Source organism: Peromyscus maniculatus, chromosome 15, assembly GCF_049852395.1.
Source record: "Peromyscus maniculatus bairdii isolate BWxNUB_F1_BW_parent chromosome 15, HU_Pman_BW_mat_3.1, whole genome shotgun sequence".
Lineage (NCBI taxonomy): Eukaryota > Metazoa > Chordata > Mammalia > Rodentia > Cricetidae > Peromyscus > Peromyscus maniculatus.
Genome location: NC_134866.1, coordinates 36,200,343 through 36,222,069, shown reverse-complemented (window position 1 = coordinate 36,222,069; position 21,727 = coordinate 36,200,343). Strand labels below are relative to the sequence as shown.

Genomic DNA, 21,727 nt, shown 5'->3' with positions numbered 1-21,727 from the left:
CTGCATTTTCTCTGAAGGGAGACAACTGAGACGTAGAACTGAATCACTTTTTCATAAGAATTGGTATTTATGAATGCTGTTTGTTCTTTAACTTTACAAGAGCCTTTTAAGAATAGTGGGCCAGGCATGATGGTGCATTACTTTAATCTCAGCACTCCAGAGGCAGGGGCAGGCTGATCTCTGTGAGTTCAAGACCAGCCTAGTCTACAGAGCAAGTTCCAGGCCAGCCAAGGCTACAAGGAGAGGCCCTATCTTGAAAACAAAACAACAAAATCCTAGCATTGCTGTAGTAATGAGGCATTTATCTGAAGTGTACCATAATTTTGTTTCTTTAAAAATTTAATTAATTTTGCTTATTTGGGGAGCAGCAGTTCTGCGTGCCACGGTGCACACATGGAAGTTCAAGGGTAGCTTCTAGGAGTCAGTTCTCTTCATCAATAGGCTAGGTGGTTCCTGAGGACTGAACTCAGGTGACCAGGCTGAGCCATCCTGCCAGCCCTGCTTTTCATTTTGTGATAGTCAAGTCCAAGCAAAATTCAACTGAAAGAATTCAAACAATTGCAGTAATCCTATTTCTACAAAGTTCTCCCCCTTTCTCTTCCCTCCTTCCTCCTTCTCCCAGAGAAATCTGGAATGATTTTCACCTAATGTTAACAAATTATCCCCCCCCCACCCCATTTTTTTTTCAATACAAGGTTTCTCTGTGTAGCCCTGGCTGTCCTGGAACTCGCTCTGTAGACCAAACTGGCCTTCAACTTAGTGATCCACCTGTCTCTGCCTCCCCAGTGCTGGGATTAAAGGTGTGCGCCGCCGCCGCCGCCGCCGCCGCCGCCGCCGCCGCCGCCGCCGCCGCCGCCGCCGCCGCCGCCGCCGCCGCCGCCGCCGCCGCCGCCGCCGCCGCCGCCGCCGCCGCCGCCGCCGCCGCCGCCGCCGCCGCCGCCGCCGCCGCCGCCGCCGCCGCCGCCGCCGCCGCCGCCGCCGCCGCCGCCGCCGCCACCTGGCAACAAATTATTTCTGATCGATGGCTTTGGGTCGGTTTTAATTTTTTTTTTCTCATTCTAAACCATGTGACTTTTACTTTAGCAAACATAGTTCAACAACCACAAAAAGAAACAGTTGAGGGCATCAGTGACTAAGAGGCCACCAACTCTTTGTCAGCTTTAATTTTACTGATATTCTAGGAATTCTTTTTTTTAAAAAACGTTTTGTGAGGGGTGGTGTATGTAAATGAAGAGGCCAGAGATCAGTGTTGGGAGTTCTCAATCACGCTCCACCTTATTGAGACAGCGTTTCCCATTTACTCTGGAGCTCCAGTTCCACTGGAATGGCTAGGCACGTCCCTGGGATGCTCCTGCCTCTGTCTCACAACTAGGATGACGGGACATGCTGCCATGCCTGGCTTTTCACATGGATGGTGGCAATCTAAGCTCAGGTATTTGAGCAGTAAGCACACTCTACCTTGATCTCCCCAAGCCTGGGCATTTACATTGGCTGCCCTGACTTCTAGTTTTAATTCACTCCTTAATGGTTAACACTGAAATTTCTTCCTAAAATTAAAATACAAGTTAAAGAAAAAAAAAAGAGAAAAAAAACCCTGATACTGAGAAAGGGCATGCTAATCACTATAAAATTTGGGTTGTTTCCACCCTCCCAGTTGTAGTAACTATACTTCAAACTTCTCTTTATTTCTGTACTGGGGGATTTGAACTCAGGACCTTTCAGCATACTAGGCAAGCACTCTTATCATGGAGTTGTAACCCCAAGCTCTCAAACTTCAACCTGGAGCCAAGTATGCTGATCAGTGTTGCAGGGAAACCAAGCTTCCCTTTTGAGTTCTTAGTCCTGCTAAATAGCTTCAAGAGACAATTTTATTGGAGTCTGTAAATCTCGGCAGCTGCCGGGACAAAGGGAGATGGAAAAGAGAGAAGAGGGTGTGTCTTTTGAGTTTAGGTGTGAGAAATCTGGCCTGCTTAGCAATGGAAGCTGGCAAGCAGCTCCACTGTCGAGAGGACTTGAGCAAGAGAGAGAAAGCCCAGAGTGCTAGGAGAACAGACTTTGGCTTTGGGTCAATATCCAAAAGAAAGATGAAAAGCGACACTTTTCAGGGCTAGAACCCTAAACCGGAGGCTTAGCAGCGCCACCATGAGGTAAGCCGTGTGAGCGGCTGCACCAAGGGTCGGCTGGGAAGGGGAAATGGGCTAATTATTCCTCCCATCTCTAGTGAGATTCCAGGTGAATCAGATTGCCTTGGGGTGGATTTCTGAAAAGTGACCGCCAGGCTCACCTGGAGGTAACAGCAATGCTCTCCTCTTTAGAGCAGATCAGGCCATGTTCCCTAACAGAGCCAGTGGTATTCCCCTTTCTAGGAAACCTAGGAAGGGGCAATCATGATTTCCTTCCTAATGTTGGCAGGGGAATGGGAAGTGGGGTCTCAAGTGCTGACTGTGAGGGAGGGTTCGGCCCTCAAAGGCTTCCAAGGCCACTAATCCCTATCTAGCTACCTGGCATTCCCTCAAGAGCTGAGACCTTAACATCCCCTCAAGGACAGGCAGAAACTGGGAAATAGCATAACCCATTCCCACCATGAAAACCCCGAGACCCAGTTCCAAAGCTGCTTGCCAGCAGGATTCAGTGTCTGGACTAGAGTTTCATGGCTTCCAGGCAGAAGTGCTCATTTAAGAAAGCAGGGTACCAAGAAACCAGCCTGAATTCCTGGCCGCTGGTCAGGACAGAACCAAGAACATTTCTAGCTTCTGGCCAACAACAAGAATTAGGACAGTTAGCTTTTGGGATCCCTGTGCCTAAACCTGCCCAATTCATTTTATATCATTTTGTGATACTTTCTTATAAATGACATTGGATACTATTTAAATTCTGGCTATAAGAGAGCCATCTCTTATGGTTTTAGAGCAACACACTTCTAGGCTTCCCACAAAAAGATTTCATTAATTGCTGGCGAGCAGGTTTAGTCTGGCACCAATTCTCACTTGAGTCCTTTATGACAAGTTTTGTTAAGAGCTTCAGCACAGTTGAGCACATTACACATGACATACATTTTACCTAGGTCTCTTTCTCCAAATCTAACACGTTAGCGTTCATGACTTCAAAGGCTAACCTTTCATTTCCCACCCACATCAGAAGTCTACGTTCAAGGGAACTCCTTAATGACCTCACATTGTCACTAAAGACAACTCATGCTAAACTGCAGATATAAATTAAAATCTACTGTACAAATGTCTTCTGAACTTAGAATAACCCTTTGGCCTTACCAGCCTGTACTAGTGAACTGACTACTGGCAGGGGACCGTGCTGGAGTCAGAGGAGCCGATCATAACAGCAGCCTATCAGCCTCACGCAGAACCCGAGGAAGCAAAGGGGCTACAGATAGATTTGAGTTCAGAGACTAAAGATGGATAACCAACCGTATCAGGCCAAGTTCTGGAAGCTTCAGATAAGGGAGCTCAGAGGTTGGTGAAGGTATCAGTATGCTGGAGGAGGCAAACAGAACACAAAACTCCACATCTAATTATTCATCTCTTCTGTTCCTGAGCTGCATCCTTTCCCATACTGCAAATGTTTCTTGGCTCCTGGGGTGTTTTAGGGCACTATTGAACTTTGGGGTGGGATTCACGGAAACACCCAATTCACAGTTGGCTGAGCATGAACGCTTACAGCCAGTTGGCTCTGTGTCTGTGTGAAGGGAGGGCAGTGTGACTATTTTCAGTTGAACACATTGTCAACTTCAGACAACTCACATTAGTCTGAAGCTGTAAATTAAATGTAAAGCGTTTAATTTGGAGGGTTCTGCTCTGAGCCTGCGTAATCAAAACTGAATCCTGGACACCTACTTAGTTGGTGTCTGAGAACTGTTGTTCAATGAGTAGGGGAGACATAAGCTCTATAATGCAAAACACTGATCTGCTGCCACCCTCAAGACCTAAGCTTAAGGCCCCAGTGGGAATTGAGGGGAAAAACACTCTAGGAATAAGTACCCAATTTACTACTTGGAGCAATATATATATTTATATATTTATATTTTGGTTTTTCGAGACAGGGTTTCTTTGTGTAGTTTTGGTGCCTGTCCTGGATCTCGTTCTGTAGCCCAGCCTGGCCTCAAACTCACAGAGATCCGCCTGCCTCTGCTTCCTGAGTGCTGGGATTAAAAGCGTGAACCATCACCACCTAGCTATATTTGTTTTTAAGAGCTTGTTACATGCAAAATATTCTGCAAACTACAAAGCATTATTCATCCAACAGTTCAGTCCTAGTGAGCTGTTCTCAATGTTTCCAGTCAGATCCAGCTGCATCCTGAACATGCCAGCCTTTTGGGAAAAGTAATGTGAGTTCTAGCTGCCCCTCTCATGTGCCAAATATGGAAGCTCAAGGGATACTTTTAACACTTTGAAACGCCTTTGCCTCTGATCTCTTATTTTGTGATCAGAACTCTTCAAAGAGGACCGTGCTTACTTTCATACCTTGGCTCACTGCTTACAACACTCAAAATTCACTAGACACTTCTTTGATAATTTACATGTTTGAGGTCATGATCTGCCAGGGTTAAAACGTACCTACACCCACAGGTCATCCTAAAACACAGGTCATCCTAAAACACAGGTTGTTATAACTTCTCAAGATTTTCTAACTTCAAGGAAAATATGAAATTTGTAGTAGGTACTAACTGCCAAACACAGCAAACATACTTAAGTCCTTACTACCTGTTTCGAGCTTAATATAAACAAACAACTTTCATATTCCTAACTTAATCTGTCAACTTGAGTGACATAGAACACCTCTTCAGTATGCTTTGTGATGTGTTACCATTTAATGCCATGATTAACAAAATGTTACTTGAACTGATCCCTTAAACTTACACTTAAGCCGGGCGGTAGTGGCTCACACCTTTAATCCCAGCACTCGGGAGCCAGAGGCAGGCAGATTTCTGAGTTCGAGGACAGCCTGGGCTACAGAGTGAGTTCCAGGAAAGGCTCCAAAGCTACAGAGAAACCCTATCTCAAAAAAAAAAATTAATAATAATAATAATAAAATAAAAAATAAATAAAAACCTTACACTTAAAAAAGTGGAGAAAACTATTTAAAATATGCACCACTAATAAAAATACCACTTCTTGTTGTGCTACAAGTTAAGAACTACAAATAACTTGTGTCTTTGCCTTTTTAGCTAACTCGTGGGTTAGGAAGTATGTACTAACAATCTTATATCTTAATTCATCGATGAGCCATGTTACTACAGTCACAAAAATACACAAAGTATCTCCAACCAAATTGGCAATTAAAAAGATCAGAGGGATGGCTCAGTGGTTAAAAATGCTGGCTGTTCTTGCAGGGGACCCAGGTTTGATTCCCAGTACCCATGTGGCAGCTCACAACCATCTCTAACTCCAGTTCCACGAATCTTCTGGCTTCTGGAAGTACCAGGCATGCACTTGGTGCACATACATACACACAAAGCACCCACACATAAAATAATGAAATAATTAAAAAGAAAAGAGTCACAAACACATAATTTTAAAGTTTACTTTAAAATGTAAATATCTCCCAGTATTTAACAGGTAAAGAAAATAGCATATTGATTTTGTGGTTGTTATATTTTTATTTTCCAAGTAATACTGATTAAAAATATTTACACACCTACTTTTAAGTCCACAGTTTAGCACTCTTATTTGTATGGCTTTAAAAGTTATAGCACAAAATCTTTACATTAAGGATTGGGGAAAAAGATTCCATTCAAAACAAAGCCTGATATATTATATACATACTTTTCCTCTGTACTTTATTTTAAATACATTAATTTTAAAATGATGCTCATCTAACTTGTTTTTTTCATCTGGTGGTAAAATATTAGTGCAACTTCTCATCAAAATAAAGTTTACCACAGATGTAAATGAATTTTTCCAATTGAAAATGGCCCTTCAGCTGCCGTTAAATGAAAAATTTTCAATGTAACTTAAAGGAAAAAGAATTGGTAGTTGTCCTTAAGCAAAAACACCAAGTACCAGAGCAGTTTACACTGCTCCTCAGAACACACGTTCAGAGAAGCAGAGGTGTTTTACCGAACAAGTTTTGTTGGTTTTGAAAAGGCACAAGGGTGGTTTTTTTTTTCTTTTCTTCTTTTTTTTTTTTTTTTTAACATTCTAGGAATTCTGCCACTACCATTTGTTTTTGGAGACAGCATTTGCAACCACTGGACAGACAAGAAGGTTGTTCAAAATAAAGCCAGCCAGACCCCAACGTTAACTGCACAGTAACAATGCACGTCCCTCATGCAGCCTGTGTTGCCTACATTACATACTCGATTTCCTAACATGCATTAGAATACAAAGAGACGTATTCTAATGGTTTTATAAGATGCAAAGAATTTAAGGAAGGACATGACCTGGGGAAGAGAATACGGAGACCCTTACCACAATGAAAATAGATGCATTCGTACCCAACTATATAATAAGAATATAATTCATTTAAGTTACCAGAAATATACTTCTCAAAGCTCTCACTCATTATGAGAAATATTCCCACTCTGTGGCATTAACTGGAAGGAAGGACATCAGTCTGTTTCCATAGAAACAGTTCAGCACAACAGGAAATAGTATAACTTTGGTCCACTTATCTGATAGCTTAAGGTCACATTGCCCATCAGTTTACCCCAAGGTAAATTTAAAAATTGTTCTTTCATTCTAAAACTGGCACAGACGTCCTGTCATCCTGTCCTTCTCCAGGTTGGGAACACTCTCCTGGGGTGGTCTCTAGCCCCTCAGCATCTTCAGGATCCTCCATGGCAGCCTCAGCAGCATCTGCATGGCTAGGCTCGCTCTCCTCCTGGCTCATGATTTCGGGGGTCATGTGATCCAAGTCAGCTTCTAGAAGCTCAGTCTGTACTTCCACTGGCATCTGGTTTACCCGTTCCACGTGCAGCTCCTCCACGTGCACTTCCGTGCCTTCTTCAGTCTGAATCCGACCTACTTCCAGGTAACTCACTTGGACCTGCTCTGGAAGCTCGCTCATGTGTGAATCGTGCACTTGGCCGTCCTGGAGCAGATCTGGATGGACCTGTTCCACAGTTACTTGTGCTGAATCCACCTGGACCTGAAGCAGTGGTAATACATGCACCTTCCCAACTTGTTCTATAATAGTCATTGACGTCACTGGTTCAGTCTGTACATGTGTTTCCACTGAAAGAACCTCTTCAGTCACTATACGTTCTGAAATATTGTGAGCGTCACTAAGATGCCTTCTTAATTCATTTCCTTGCATAAACCACAAGTCACACAGAGTACAATGGTTGGGTTTATCTCCAGTGTGTATTACCAAGTGATCTTTGAACTGGTCCCAGCTGTTAAATACACTGTTACAGACCTGAAATCACCAAATAGAGGATGTTAATAACACTTATATCAAACTGAAGTAAATGTGAATACATTATCCTCCATCAAATATACTAAGGTGTTGAATTTAGCTAAGTGAAGAACCTGCCAAACACAAACAAGGCACTACATCCGCTCTAATCCTGAGCACCGATAAACCATGACCAAAAAGAAAAAAACCCACAAAGAATATACTACATGGGCTGACTGTATAGTTTAGTAGTAAGAGTATTTCCCTAACATACGGGATGCCCTGGGTTTAATCCGCAGTACGGAAAAACAAACAAAAAACCCCCACAAAATACTATCACCCATCCTGGTAAAGTGAGTGTTACAAAAATATTTTGAATATAGTTTCCAGTATACCTAGTGCAAAGCTATTTCACACACTTGGTTTCATTTGCTCTCTCTGCCCATACAACTAACAATTTACTAGTTTCTGGAAACATTTTAGCATTGCTCCCATTAAGTATCAAATATAAAGTAATAATATCATCGTTTCTCCCACAGCTTCAAGATTTAGACCCACTACATTATTTGGGACAAAAATATACTAATCATGGAAGACACAGCTGTATCTTGTCTGCCTTCTCTGTCCTCCCAGATGGTAATGGTTGTTCCTATGGTTAAGGATAATAACTAACGGTGGACAGGTGAGACAGCGCATGGTAAAGGTGTTAGCCACCAACTCTGGGCACCTGAGTTTCACGTCTGGAACCCACAGGATGCACAGAGGATAAACTCCTGCAAATTGTCCTCTGACCTTCATGCACTGCAGCATGTCTGCCCACTGCCATAAGTAAATAAAAAGAAACACCCAAACCAATTATTCGAAAAAACCAGGTGTGGTGGCACACACCTGAGCACGAGAAGATTGTAATTCAAGGTCATCCTTGCTACACATAGTGAGTTTGAGGCCAGCCTGGGCTATGACAGACTGTCTTTAAACCTGGACATCCATAAGCACTACTGTAGTTTCAGACTGCTATTTAGGACAATTGTTATTAATACTGATCATCTAGGGTTTAATAAAAACAAACAACAAAAATATTCTAATAACCTGTCAGGCGGTGATGGCACACGCCTTTGATCCCAGCACTGGGAGGCAGTGGCAGGCAGATCTCAGAGAGTTCAAGGCCAGCCTGATCTATAGTTCCAGGACAGCCAGTGCTACACAGAGAAACCCTGTCTCAAAAAAAAAAAAAAAAAAAAAAAAAAAAAAAAAAAAGAAAGAAAAAGAAAAGAAAAAAAGAAAAGAAAAGAAAAAAGAAAACATGCCCCCCACCCAAATTCTAATAACCCATACAAAATAATAGATTTTCTTTATTCCCAAGTCTTTCCGAGGTTCTATGGGCTGATGACTCTCGAGTTGCACAGCGATTCACCACTGCGCTGTTGTATCAAAAGTGCATTTACTGCACCTAACCTACCAGACACTAGAGTAACACAAACAGGCATGTCCAACCCTTTGACACCGACATCTACAAAGTTCACATTCAGGAGCTGGGCAAGTTAAAACCAAACAAAAACCCTCCGTGTTGAATTTTACAGTTTTGTTTTTGTCCAAATTCATAGCTGTTCTGAAGCCACATACTGGACTCAGCCACGAGAGTATCAGTTTTGTTTGCTACCGTAACTGCACGGTAAACAACGGGAAGCCGAGGCTTGCCGCTGCCCAATGTCCTAAGAGAACGTTCTACTGGGTATCACTGACTGATTCAGGAAAAGGTCAGATTTCAAAATTCCAAGCAAGAGGGGTTTGAACACATAATGCTCTCTGCACCACTGTCAAGAACTTCTTCTACGTCAACCTTGTGAGTCAGGGACTATTTACTCTGCACTTCTAAGGTCTGCCCATTAGTTCCCTGTGTGAGAACAAAACACACCCACACATACCTGGCATTCGTACAGCTTCTTCCTTCCCTTTTTTGCCCCTACTCCAGTTTGGCACGCAGTGAGGTGACATTTCAGAGTGCTATTTCTAGCAAACCGCTCATGACAATTTGAACATTCAAAAGGTTTTTCACCTATTGTAAGAAATAAAAAGACATTGATAAATTGAGAATATCAGCAAACCCAAGTACAAGAGTTCATCATTTTGGTTATTAATTTTTTTCTTTTTTCTTTTGCAGTGCTGGGGACTGAATCACAGGTTTCATGCAAGCCAGAAAAATGACCTACCACCGAGGCACACCTGTGGCTAACTTGAAGGTCCTAGTCATCATGGTCTTCTTTGAAACAGGGTCTCTCTATTATGTATCTCTGGCTGGCCTGGAACTCGCTCTGTAGACCATGCTGACCTCCAATTCAGAGATCCACCTGCCTCTGCTCCCAAGTGCTGGGATTAAAGGTGTGTAGGTGTGTACCCCTATACCCAGCTCATCTTCATCTTCCTAAGTGAGTGAGTGAATGAGTGTGAGAGAGTGAGTGTGTGGTGTGTGTGTATGTAGGGTGAAGGGCAAGATTTGCCATGTATACCAGCTGACCTCAAACTCTTATAGTCATTCTTCTGAGTGTGCCTCTACCTCTCCAGTGCTGAGATAGTAGGCAGGAGCCACCATACATGGGTTTCCTTTCCCCTTTTCTTTTCTTTTCTTTTTAAATAGTTTCACTGTGCTCCCCATGCTGGAATTAAACCTAAAATCTTCCCCCTCAGCTTCCAGTGCTACAACTATAGGCATGAACGGCATGCCTGACTTAACACATCCTTAAGAAGGGGAACACAATTTATAACTTGTGCTTTGGCACACTTGAAATTATTTTTCCTTAGACAAAAATCATGATCAATCTCTGCTTTATGGAAATATAGAATTATCTTTTCCCTAAAAATTTTTCTTTTTTGCACTTACCATGCACCAGATCACACTTTAGGTGATGACAATAAAAAAAATAAAGACATAAATGTGCAGATCCATAGTCTCATTACTTAGGAGAGGCTGAGGCACAAGAATCTGAATTTGAGACAAATTCAGGCAACAGGCACTGAAGCATGTTGGTGACTGCCTTTAATCCTGGCACCAGGAGGCTGAGATGCTAAGTTCTGGGCCAATAAGGGCTATATAGTGAGAATCTGTCTCTAACCAAACTAAAAACAAAATAAGCGGCTGTTTTGAGCTTTTTCATGAGAATAAATTCAAAGCACTACAGACTTACTAAAAAAGGGTGCTGAGGGACAATGCTGCAGCAGGGTAAAGCGGGGCAATGCTGCAGCGGGGCAAAGCGGGGCAATGCTGCAGCAGGGTAAGGCGGGGCAATGCTGCAGCAGGGCAAAGCGGGGCAATGCTGCAGCGGGGTAGAGCGGGGCAATGCTGCAGCAGGGTAGAGCGGGGCAATGCTGCAGCAGGGTAAAGCGGGGCAATGCTGCAGCAGGGTAGAGCGGGGCAATGCTGCAGCAGGGTAAAGCAGGACAATGCTGCAGCAGGGTAAAGCTGCAGCAGGGTAAAGTGGGGCAATGCTGCAGCAGGGTAAAGCAGGACAATGCTGCAGCAGGGTAAGGCGGGGCAATGCTGCAGCGGGGTAAAGCGAGGCAATGCTGCCTGGAGCGGAAGGGGCCGAGGAAGTCTACTTTCAGGGCACCCAGCACAGCACCGCAGAGCAGAGTAACTAACTACGACTCCCGAGTCTCAGGCTCAGCATGCCACCTGGAATGAAGAACCAAGGGTGCAGGAGTGCACATGAAGTCTGCAGTGGGGCTGCAGGAAAGGACCATGAATTCAGTTTGTTTGCAGAGTAGCACAAAGCCCTGGGTTTAATCCTCAGCACCATAAACTGGGTGTGGTGAAGCACACCTGTAATCTCAGTACTTGGGAGGTGGGGGCAGTTATATCTGAAGTACGAGGTCATCCTGGACAATATATTTATTGAATTCAAGGCCACATGAAACCAAGAGAGGCTAGAAATGGCTCAGCAGCTGCTCTTCCAGAGGATCCAAACTTGGTTCTCAGCACATACATAGAAGCTCACAAACATTTACTGACTCCAGTTCCAGATCTGGTGCCTTCTAGTCTGTGTGCACAGACTTATATGCAGGCAAAACTTCCATACATATTTAAAAGAGGGAGGTTAAGAAATCGAATTTTAAGCCGGGCCTTTAATCCCAGCACTTGGGAGGCAGAGGCAGGCGGATCTCTGTGAGTTCGAGGCCAGCCCGGTCTACAGAGCTAGTCCAGGACAGGCTCCAAAGCTACACAGAGAAACCCTGTCTTGAAAAACAGAAAAAAAAAAGAAATGAAATTTAAAAAGGCACTCAAAACAGAGATTCCCAAGAGGTAGTTGTATAGACAATTCTGAAGCCAGATACAGAATGGACTGATATATAGATAAAGGGGTCATTTTCAGTGGCAACGAATACTTCCAAGATGGATCAAAATTCTCAGCGTGTTATATAACTACACAATCCCGAGTAGGCTCTACGGAAACCGCAAGTTAAGACAGCAGGTAGATGAGCTAACAGTGGAAACGGAACTCCCAAATGATACCAGGGAAACTTAAGAGTAGCCGGTGTACAGGGGGACCAGGGGCCAGGTTTAGCCAGAATGGAGGGGTTAATGAGAAGCAGCACAGTAAGAACAGTACAGAGTTCTTTCAAGAAAGCCTACAAGTAGGGCTGAGGATGAGGTTTAGTGGTAGAGTGCTTGTTTAGCATGCACAAGGCCCTGGGTTCCATTTCCAGAAACATACATACACGTACTCACTCTTTAAAAAGTGGGGGGGGGGGGTGAGAGAGGAGGACTGGAAGAGATTTCTAATCAACAAGAAATCAGCACCTGTTGACTTTCTGTGGGAGAAGGCAGGGGAAGAGGAAAGAAGGGTTGGAATAAAGATGGACATATGGTTCAAATTGTAAGATTCAGCACTGGTCTTTAAAGAAAAAACAAGGTGTTGGAGGCATGGGTAAAAAGAGCTGTGCTAACTCAAAAGTGAAGGGGAGGGTCTTGAAAGGGTCCAGCAGGAATGTGGAGAGGCAATGAGAAAAAGACAAGACACTGCCTCACTTAAGGTCTGAGAGGCATTTTCTCCAGCACTTCTCGCTCACAGAGATAGAACAGCTGCAATGACTCCACGCGGAGGCTGTTTGTAAATACACGTAGAATCCTTCCGTGCAGGAAAAGACACAACACGGTTCACGCTAGGACGGAAGTCAGAAACATGATAAGCTGGTGGGGAAGGAGAGCTGAAAGGTTGGAAGTGGAGGGACAAGAACTGTGGAGAGGACAGGGACTCAAAGACAGCACGGTGTTTGCAGAGAACAGAACCAGGACATCCGAGGCTTCGCTACCCCAGCAACGAAGACCTTCTGGATATGACCAAAAATACTCAAGTTGACTGACACAAGTTACCAAGTCACATGCTCTTCTCCCAATAGAAAATATTAGGTAACACCTAATTATCTAGAATTAATGTTAATACAGGAACTCTTTTTAATTCAAGAAACATTGAGAAATATGCTCAACAGAATGATTATATTTCATTAGTGTATAATTTTTCAATACCAATGCAATCTATAAGCATACAATGTAATGGCCTTTTAGAAAAACAACGTGAAGGGCTCAGGAAGATGGCTCAGTAAAGTGTCAGCAGTGCGAGCTGGAAGCCCTGAGTTTGGAGTCCCAGCACAGCCAGCCAGTGGGGGAGCTTCAGGGTCAGTGAGAGATTCTGTCTCAAAATTAAGGTGGACAAAGACACCTGAAGTTGATCTCTGGCTTCCACAGCACATATACACAGAAGTGCACTTACTCACATGTATGTGACATCCAAAAACCCATGCAGACACATGCTAAACACACACACACACACACACACACACACACACACACACACACACACACACACACACACACACACTGTACATTTGTATGCAGAGAGGGAAAGAGGGAGGGATAGAGGGAGGAAAAAAAAAAGATCAATCTGATGTTTGCCAAGACTTCTTTAGCCTGGCAATTCTGTTCTTAAAAATTAAATTGCATAGGCCAGCAAGACGGCTCAGTACTTGCTGCTAAGACTGCTAAACTTGAGTTCAATCCCTGGAACCCACACAGCAGAAGGAACTGACTCCCAAAGGTTGTTCTTTGATCCCACACTCACGTGGTGGCGAGGGCATACATACAATACATGCAATAAAAAGCCTTTAAAAGTACATCACATGAATATGTGTATAAAGACAAATGTACAAGGATGTTTGCAATGTCACATTTGGTAAACTCTAGCAAAAACCTGTGTTTACTCAGGGCTACAGTGACATGTACTAAAATAGCATGTAGTCACAGTAAAAAAGAAAAGAAAAAAAAAGGGAGCATGAGTCTAAATGAAAGGTATGAACTGCTGCTTGCTCTTTTTTCCCAGAAGTGTGTGCTTACAGTCACTTGATAATGCAAGGGATATGCCTGAAGGTTAGAGGCAAACACTCTCCACCACTGACCTACTGACCCTGCCCTGGACCAATGGTAGTGCTAGGTGCTTTGTATGTATGACCAAGCAATGCTCTCCAGCTAAGTTATCCCTCTGAGCCTGTAGCTACTTTTTAAGAGATCTATCCTAAGTAGGAATGAATCACTTTCCACTGCATGCCACTTGAGCTGTTTCTATTAAATAATTAGTTTAATAAGCCTGGTGAAATCTAGAAATAGCCAGATGACTTTTTTTTTTGGGGGGGGGGGGAGGAGGATTGAGACAAGGTTTCTCTGTGTAGCCCTGGCTGTCCTGAAACTCAGTTCTATAGACCAGGCTGGCCTCGAACTCACGGAGATCCACCTGCCTCTGCCTCCCGAGTGCTGTGATTAAATGCATGCGCCACCACTGCATGGCTTTTTTTTAAAAAACATGTAGACTATTAGTCTTCAGAGTGCTTCCACCCTCCTCTATCTGTCAGGTCTGGGGAAGTGTACCATTATCCTTAGTGAAAAGAAAGGAGCCTCAATACAAAGTGAGCCACCATGTTCATCAAACTGGTAACTGTCAAGACTGTAGCCAGAATTCAACTGCCATTTTTGTTTTCTGATTCTCCTTGGAAAGCTGGGAACAACTACTTGACAACATGCTGAAGTCACCTCAAGGTTCCTTTCCAATGCATCTATCACAAGGATCTGGTATTGTCCTCAGCCCTCGCTGGCTTATGCCAGTCACACCAACACCGAGTTAGAGATCACTTTTTCACCAAATCCGGTGGACCCTGGCAGTTTCCCATTCTTTAGATACTCCAAAAGATTTCCTCATCAGAGCCAGCAGGCTTTACTTCACATCAATCTACTTTGCCAGTCACTGCTCTAAAACAGAAATCTGACCCTTCTGCTTCCACATTTACGCCTACAAGGCAAAGCTCAGTTTGCTTGTGTACTAAACAGACCCTACAGTGAGCATGTGGCTCTAGAATTTATAACTAGTAAAGCTAATTAAGTTACTTGTTATCTCACATCCTTTCGAGAGACAGGGAACCTAAGTTCTTAGTCCTCTATCCACAGATGGAAAGTCCCTTCTCAGTGCACACTCACGGCGCCAGGGGCCCAGCAATCTCTGGGCACACCCTTACTTTGACCCAACTCCAGTCACAACTGGCGTTACTGCTTTCCTCAGGACTGTGTCTTCTTTTGCTTGAAAACCCTTTTCCACACTACTTTTCCTGTGAGTCATCATCACTGGAGCTGGACCTTGAGGAACAACCCGTTTTCTGAACCTGATTCCTCAACTTCAATTAGTGTACTACAAGTGACTTTGCGCAGTGAGATAGCTATTTTAAAAAAAGAAGAAAAGAAATCAACACTAGTAGCTGTGCAAATCCTAGTACCAAAGATTCTGAATGGTATGTGTACCTATGTTCTGTTTCCGTATCAACACTCATGCCTTCCTCACTACATGTAACAAGACTTGGGCACAACTGCTTAGAATATATGGGGTTTAGAGCATCACTGGTAGGAGGCCCCGTGCTTGACTAAGGAAATCTAGCAAGGAATGCTTGCAGAGTTAAAACAAGGACAAGGAATCCAGTGTGTGTGTGGGGGGGGGGGGGGGGGGGGAGAAACGACACACAAAGAGAGGCTTCCTCTTCTAGAGTGGCACAGCTCTCAGAACAGAGTACACCCCACCTCCCCTGGCGGGCTACTAGTCCTGACGTATTTGCCATTTAGGGAGGTGGAGGGTGACAGACACAGGACTATCTTTTTCTGGCTCAAGAATATATTATTACTACTGGAAGTAAAGTGCCTACTGCACAGATGTGTGTGTGTACCCCCGACACCATGTACAAAGCCAGGAATGGCAGGGTGGGTACGTAACCCCAGCATCTGGCTAGGGGTGAGGAGTGAGGGTAGATCCCTGAAGCTTTGCTGACTTGATTAACCTCAGGTGCAGTGAGACTGCTTCCAAAAATACAGTTGAAAAGCAATATTGAGGAAAGACTCATCCAGCTCTGGCTTCTACACACGCAGGTGCACACCAGGCGTGCCCACATGCCCACGAAACACCTGCCGAATGCAGCACACACTCCCAAGACAACTAAATGTGCCCCCGAAAAGGAAAAAAAAAAAAAAATATATATATATATATATATATATATATATAAATGTTAAGATTGCTTATAAATGTCTATCTATGTAACATATTAACATGAGAAACAAAAATAGAATAAAGTCATGCTATAGTTAGGATTTAATAATTCATGGTACTTAGCAAATAAACTTTTTTTATGTTTTTCGTGGCAGGGTTTCTCTGTGTAGCTTTGCACCTTTCCTGGATCTCACTCTGTAAACCAGGCTGGCCTCGAACTCACAGAGATCTGCCTGCCTCTGCCTCCTGAGTGCTGGGATTAAAGGCGTCCGCCACCACCACCCAGTACTTTTTTACATATTTCTTTAAAGAATATAAAAAAGGGCAAGACATACAAGAGTGACAATCATCTTCAAGGTTGGCACTGATTTGCATGGAAAGCATCAAATATTTCAAGAAATGGGCATGTACATACCCTGCTCATCAGAAAACACAGGGAAAACCAGGATTCAGACGTTGTCAAGTATTTCAAGTATTTGCTAATTACCTGTATGTTTCCGAAGGTGCTCTTTAAAGTGTCCAAAGTGGTCAAACTGTTTGTCACAGTACTGGCATATGTGGATTTTTTTCCCAGTTCTCTGCTTCTTACTCACCCCACCTTCTTCAAGGTGGTAACAGCTGAGGTGCTGTTTCCACGCACTCTCTCGGAGATACCTTTTATTGCATATTTCACACTTGAAACTCTCAGTGGAGTGTGATTTCATGTGTTCCTTAAAATGGTAAAACAATTTAAACGAACGGTTACATTTCTCACAATGGAACAAGTCCTTCACATGTGACAGCTGAAGTTCCACAATTTCAATACCTTCTACCTGTTTGCTTATGGGGTCAGATGCACACTCGTCCTCACTAATCTGTCCTTTGCTGTCACCTTGGCGGTACTTGCTGGTAATGTCCGCCAACAGTGCTAGAGCGGACTCATCCGAGGAACCTGTGCTCTGTATGTACTTGATAGACTGCTTAGCAGAAGCCACCTCCTCCAGAGTCTCCACGCTTTCGTCTTCTACTTCAATTGTGCCTTCCGCAATCTCCACCTCAATTTCCACAGGTTCTGATTCTGCAGATGGCAACGATTCAGTGATAACATTCGAAGTTTCTGCAATCTTTCTTTTTTTTGCCTCATTTTTTCCTGTGGTATTTTCCTCTAATGGAGCTGAGTTTTCTTTGTTCCTGAAATACATAAAGTAAGGGCTTTAAAAAAAAAAAAGAAAAACTGTGAAAATAAAAATTTAAAAAACTATATAATATCATAGAAGACTTCTTTGGAAAAAAATTAAATTTATATGGAAGGTAGAAAACAAATTGGGCAGCCTATACTGATCAATTTCAAGATTTCCTAAAAGCTGTATTAAGTCAATGATACTGGTCAAAGTATAAGATATGCAATGGTTAATAGAACAGAACAAAGTCCAAAAACAGACAAATATTTATGAAATTAACTTCTGGGAAAAAAATTGTTCAGAGTAACTCAATGATGAAAGACACTCTTTTAAAGTGGTGGTGTTGGAATATCTGGGATATATATTAGAAAATAAGCATCAACTTTTAAACTCATACCATTTATAAACAATAAATGGATCACAGGTTAAAATGTAAGAACTAAAGTTACTGAATTTCTAGAAAACAAGGGAAAAAGTCTTAGCCACAGTCTGTCACCGTCCCTGTCTCTACCTTCTCTCTTCCCCTCTATCCTGATTTCAGCTGCTTTAAGGAAAAACAAAATTCAAGGTGGAGCAAAAATCTCTTTACACACGTGGAGACTAAGTTGGAAGGAACTGGGGCAAAGGGAGGCGGTCTCCAGTCAAAGATTTGCTGTTTTAGACTTAAGCCCCTAGTCACAGCTACAAGCTACAATTCCCTGAAAAGAAGAAATTAGCATGCTGCTGGTCACATTAGGAAAGTGATACCCAACCTGTGGAAAGCTGAAGTCCTCCAGTCTGAAAGCCTCATTTCGAATTGACTCAACCAGACTTTGTGACTGATATGGTAAGAAGTGTCCAACAAGTATCTTTGGTCAATCAAGAAGAAATGCTTACTCTGACAAAGCACTTGGCTTTCTGCTGCAGGTGCCCAGCCTCAACAGCATCTATGAAAGCCAAAATAGACAGAGCGGCGGTACTTGGTAGGCTGTCCCCAGAGCTCTGGCCGACATTCCTCAGGACTTATCTTGCTATATTTTGACTGACACACAGGCTGTTGCCAGGGGCTCAACTATCTGGTGAGCTAACTTAAAAGGAACGGCACACCGAAGACACCTACTTCCAAAGCTGCAATCACAGGGAAAAGAGTGGTTTCGGAAACTTCCTGAATTACTCACTCATCTAGAGTTCCACAATAATGGCTGTCCTCTAATAAGACTAACTGCCATCAGTTGGTGGAAGCAGCCTGTTACACAAGCAAGCCTGCTTTGCCCAGAATGCCACTGTAACATCAAGAGCCAACACTCTGAATGTGTTAATACATTCATCGTCACACACTGGTCTTCGTAAAAGACGCTCTTTCTGATGTAGACTTCATGCCTGACTTCTGCCACCTCCTAAGAGGCTGTCATGCTTTGAAGATGTGGCTTCACAGGATGCTGCTACTTACACACCATCACTGATCTGGGAGCTGTGTGGTGGCTTCACCCTAATGACCTTTTTGGGTTATTCATTCTTCTGCTGCTCCAGTCTGACCAGCTGCTTCAAGGCCTCAGGACTGTGGTCCATGAACACCATGTCTGGTTTCCTGGACTCACCACAGGCTGAAAATGCTACACCTTTTTTTTTTTTTTTTTAAATAACAAAAGCACTACAGTTAAGTGGATAATGGGAAGGTATTGGTCTCATGCTTCCTACGCCACAGACACTGATACGCAACTGTTACAACAACCTCCTCAAGGATCCCCCACTCTACTGCCCTCACCTCCTCCTTGTCCAAATATCTGAGTAAGGCAGGCTGGTCATCAAGGTCAGCTGTCCCCACAAAGGGGTCACCTCTTCTCAGCTGCTTCCTGAGTAATGAGGATGACAAAAAGGATGGGAAGCTTATGTAAACCTAATTAGAAAATTTAGGATTCTGCACTGATTATTCTTTGACATCATTTTTTCCCCAATAGCAACTCTGGAACAAAGTAGGTATCTTTTTCAGGAGGTAGTCAAATATGGGCTTCAAGGATTAAAACCTAATCTAGTTTAGTCATCTGTATTCTCTTATTAGAATGACACCATCTTCGTCATAATAAAAACCACTGGACCAAGCAGCTCATTTGTAATGGCACGCGTGAGGCCAAGTGGGAAACATAACAGATCTCTAAATTTTTATCTAAATAAAAATGCTCTTGAAGCCGGGCGGTGGTGGCACACGCCTTTAATCCCAGCACTCGGGAGGCAGAGGCCAGCCTGGGCTACCAAGTGAGCTCCAGGAAAGGCGCAAAGCTACACAGAGAAACCCTGTCTCGAAAAACAAAAACAAAAAACAAAAAAAAAAAAAAAAAAAAAAAAAACTCTTGAAACATTTCCTGTGCAAATTTCTGGGTAGGAGCAGATGACTAAAGACTAGAAAAGAGTAAGTTACAGCTGCTATACTAGAACATTAATTTTGGGGGTGGAGGGAAAGCAGGAATCCCAGGGCCTGGAGACAGTATTTTACATCCCAGGAGTTATGTGGGAGGTAGGACCATTAAATCTTTTAGAACCTGGGACCGAGACATGGACAACTGCCACTCAGTTGTTATTCAGGTGTCTGTGATAAATAAGAATGACTAAACTGACTGATCACCTTTCAGACAGCCTTCCAAAAACTACAGCAAGAGTCAAACACTCTCTCTGAACTGCAGGCAATGTCAACCTGTGTCCCTAATGAAGGCGGCCTTCAATCTGTAAGTACAAGGTAGGCAGATGATGTTTACTCAAATTCTGTTAATAGTAGTCTTAAATAAGCCTAACATGAGAAAAACTGAATGGATTAGGTAGGTCAATGGCCCTACTGGTAGATTATCAGAGTGACTAATGATAAAGAGTAATTATGAGAAAAATTACCAGAAGCCAAGATAATACAGAAACAAGGATATTATTTTGAAATAACTTTTCATGGATCTCTCTATAAACAAAGACATGGACAACTCTATTTTGGATCTGTTTAAAAGGTTGTTTATATACACAACAGTTTGAAAACAAAGTCTGTCCTGTTTCAGAGTGTAGTGTAGATAAAGATAATGTTTAACCACAGTATCAATGAATTTCAAAACTAATGAAATTAGGTAAGTGTGTACCTACCATATATGTATATAAAATTCTAGAAAATGTTGATGAGCTATGGTAACAGTAGATTGGTATGATCATTGAGACTGGGAAAGGAGGACTGGACTACAAATTGAAGACACGACAGAGTGTGCCATATTCATTAACTTGAAAGTGATCATGGTTTTGAGTATGTTAAAACTGCATACTTTACTTACTTTATTTACTGCATACTTTATTTACATACTTTATTTACTCAGTGGTTAAGAGCACTGACTGCTTTCCCAGAGGACCTGTGTTCAATTCCCAGCACCTACATGACAGCTTACAACTGTCTGTAACTAATTCCAGGGGATCCAACACCCTCATATAGACATACATGCAGGTAAAAACACTAACACACATAAAAATTAAAAAACAACAAAAATTTACTTACAGTTTTTATTACACGTATGCATTTCATTTTATGTAATATTTTGCCTACATGTATGTATGTATACCATATGCATGCACAGTGTTTGCAGAGGTCAGAAGGGGGAAATAGATCTCCTGAAATGTTGTTCCTGGAATGAAAGGAATGGTTGTGAACCACCACGTGGGTGCTGGGCACTGAACCCAGATGCTCCATAAGAGCAGCAAGTGCTCTTAATCACTGAGACATTTCCCCAGCCCCTAAATCTTTCCTTTTTATATTTTATGTGTTGTCTACATTTATGTCTATGTGCCACACATGCCTGCCTTGTGTCCACAGAAGCCAGAAGAGGGCATCAGACTCCCTGGAACTCGAGTTACAAATGAGTGTGAGTCACCATGTAGGTGCTAGGAATCAAACCTGGGTCCTCTGGAAAAACTCAGTGCTCTTGACCTTCAGTCACCTCTCCAGTACCTTCAAACTACATACTTTAAATAAGGTTTAATATTTAAAGAAGGAGCAACACTTCAAAACCAGGGCTAATGAGATGGCTCAACTGGTTAAGGGGTGCTTGCTGCCAAGCCTGAAGACCTGAGTTTCACCCCCAGGACCCACACAAGCCAAGAAACAGCCAACTACTCCATTTGTGCTGTGGCACATGCATAACCACATACACACAAACAGAATTAATAAATGTGGTAACTACAAAGTTCTAAAAACATTCAAACCACAAGACTTATACACATTCATACTCTTTCAGAGGCGTTAGCAAGCTCTGACCTAAGTACAAATTACGAAAAGCAAAGCTTTATTAAAACAGCCACCTCTTCATTTACATACTGCACACATAACACAGTATAAGATATCATTTCTCTCTAAAAATGTTTGTCGGAAACAGGGCAGTGGTGGCGCACGCCTTTAATCCCAGCACTCGGGAGGCAGAGCCATGCGGATCTCTGTGAGTTCGAGGCCAGCCTGGTCTACAGAGCGAGATCCAAGAAAGGCGAAAAGCTACACAGAGAAACCCTGTCCAGGGAAGAAAAAAAAAGTTGCTGGGCTGGCAAGATGGCTTAGTGGATAAAGGCACTTGCTGGGCAAGCCTGAGGACCTCAGTTTGATCCCCAGAAGCCCCATGTAAAGGTGGAGAGAGAATCAGCTCCACAACATTGTCCTCTGAC

General features: G+C 43.0%; 1 protein-coding gene across 10 annotated transcripts in view; it reads right to left on the bottom strand.

The window, feature by feature from the left end:
* Positions 1–5,519: 5,519 nt before the first annotated feature.
* Positions 5,520–21,727, bottom strand: part of Znf131 (zinc finger protein 131) — a 35,234-nt gene continuing 19,026 nt past the window's right edge. For 4 of the 10 annotated variants that reach the window (XM_042261507.2, XM_016008090.3, XM_042261506.2 and 1 more), the window contains exons 5-7: positions 16,405–17,087; positions 9,276–9,406; positions 5,520–7,371 (exon numbers count right to left, since the gene is read on the bottom strand). In XM_042261507.2, the coding sequence (XP_042117441.2) occupies positions 6,688–7,371; positions 9,276–9,406; positions 16,405–17,087 (1,498 nt within the window). In that variant the 3' untranslated portion in view covers positions 5,520–6,687. Of the gene's footprint in view, positions 7,372–9,275; positions 9,407–16,404; positions 17,088–17,829; positions 18,004–18,821; positions 18,910–21,727 lie in introns of those variants that run through there. The other 6 variants (XM_076551854.1, XM_042261509.2, XM_042261511.2 and 3 more) reach the window with 4 other exon arrangements.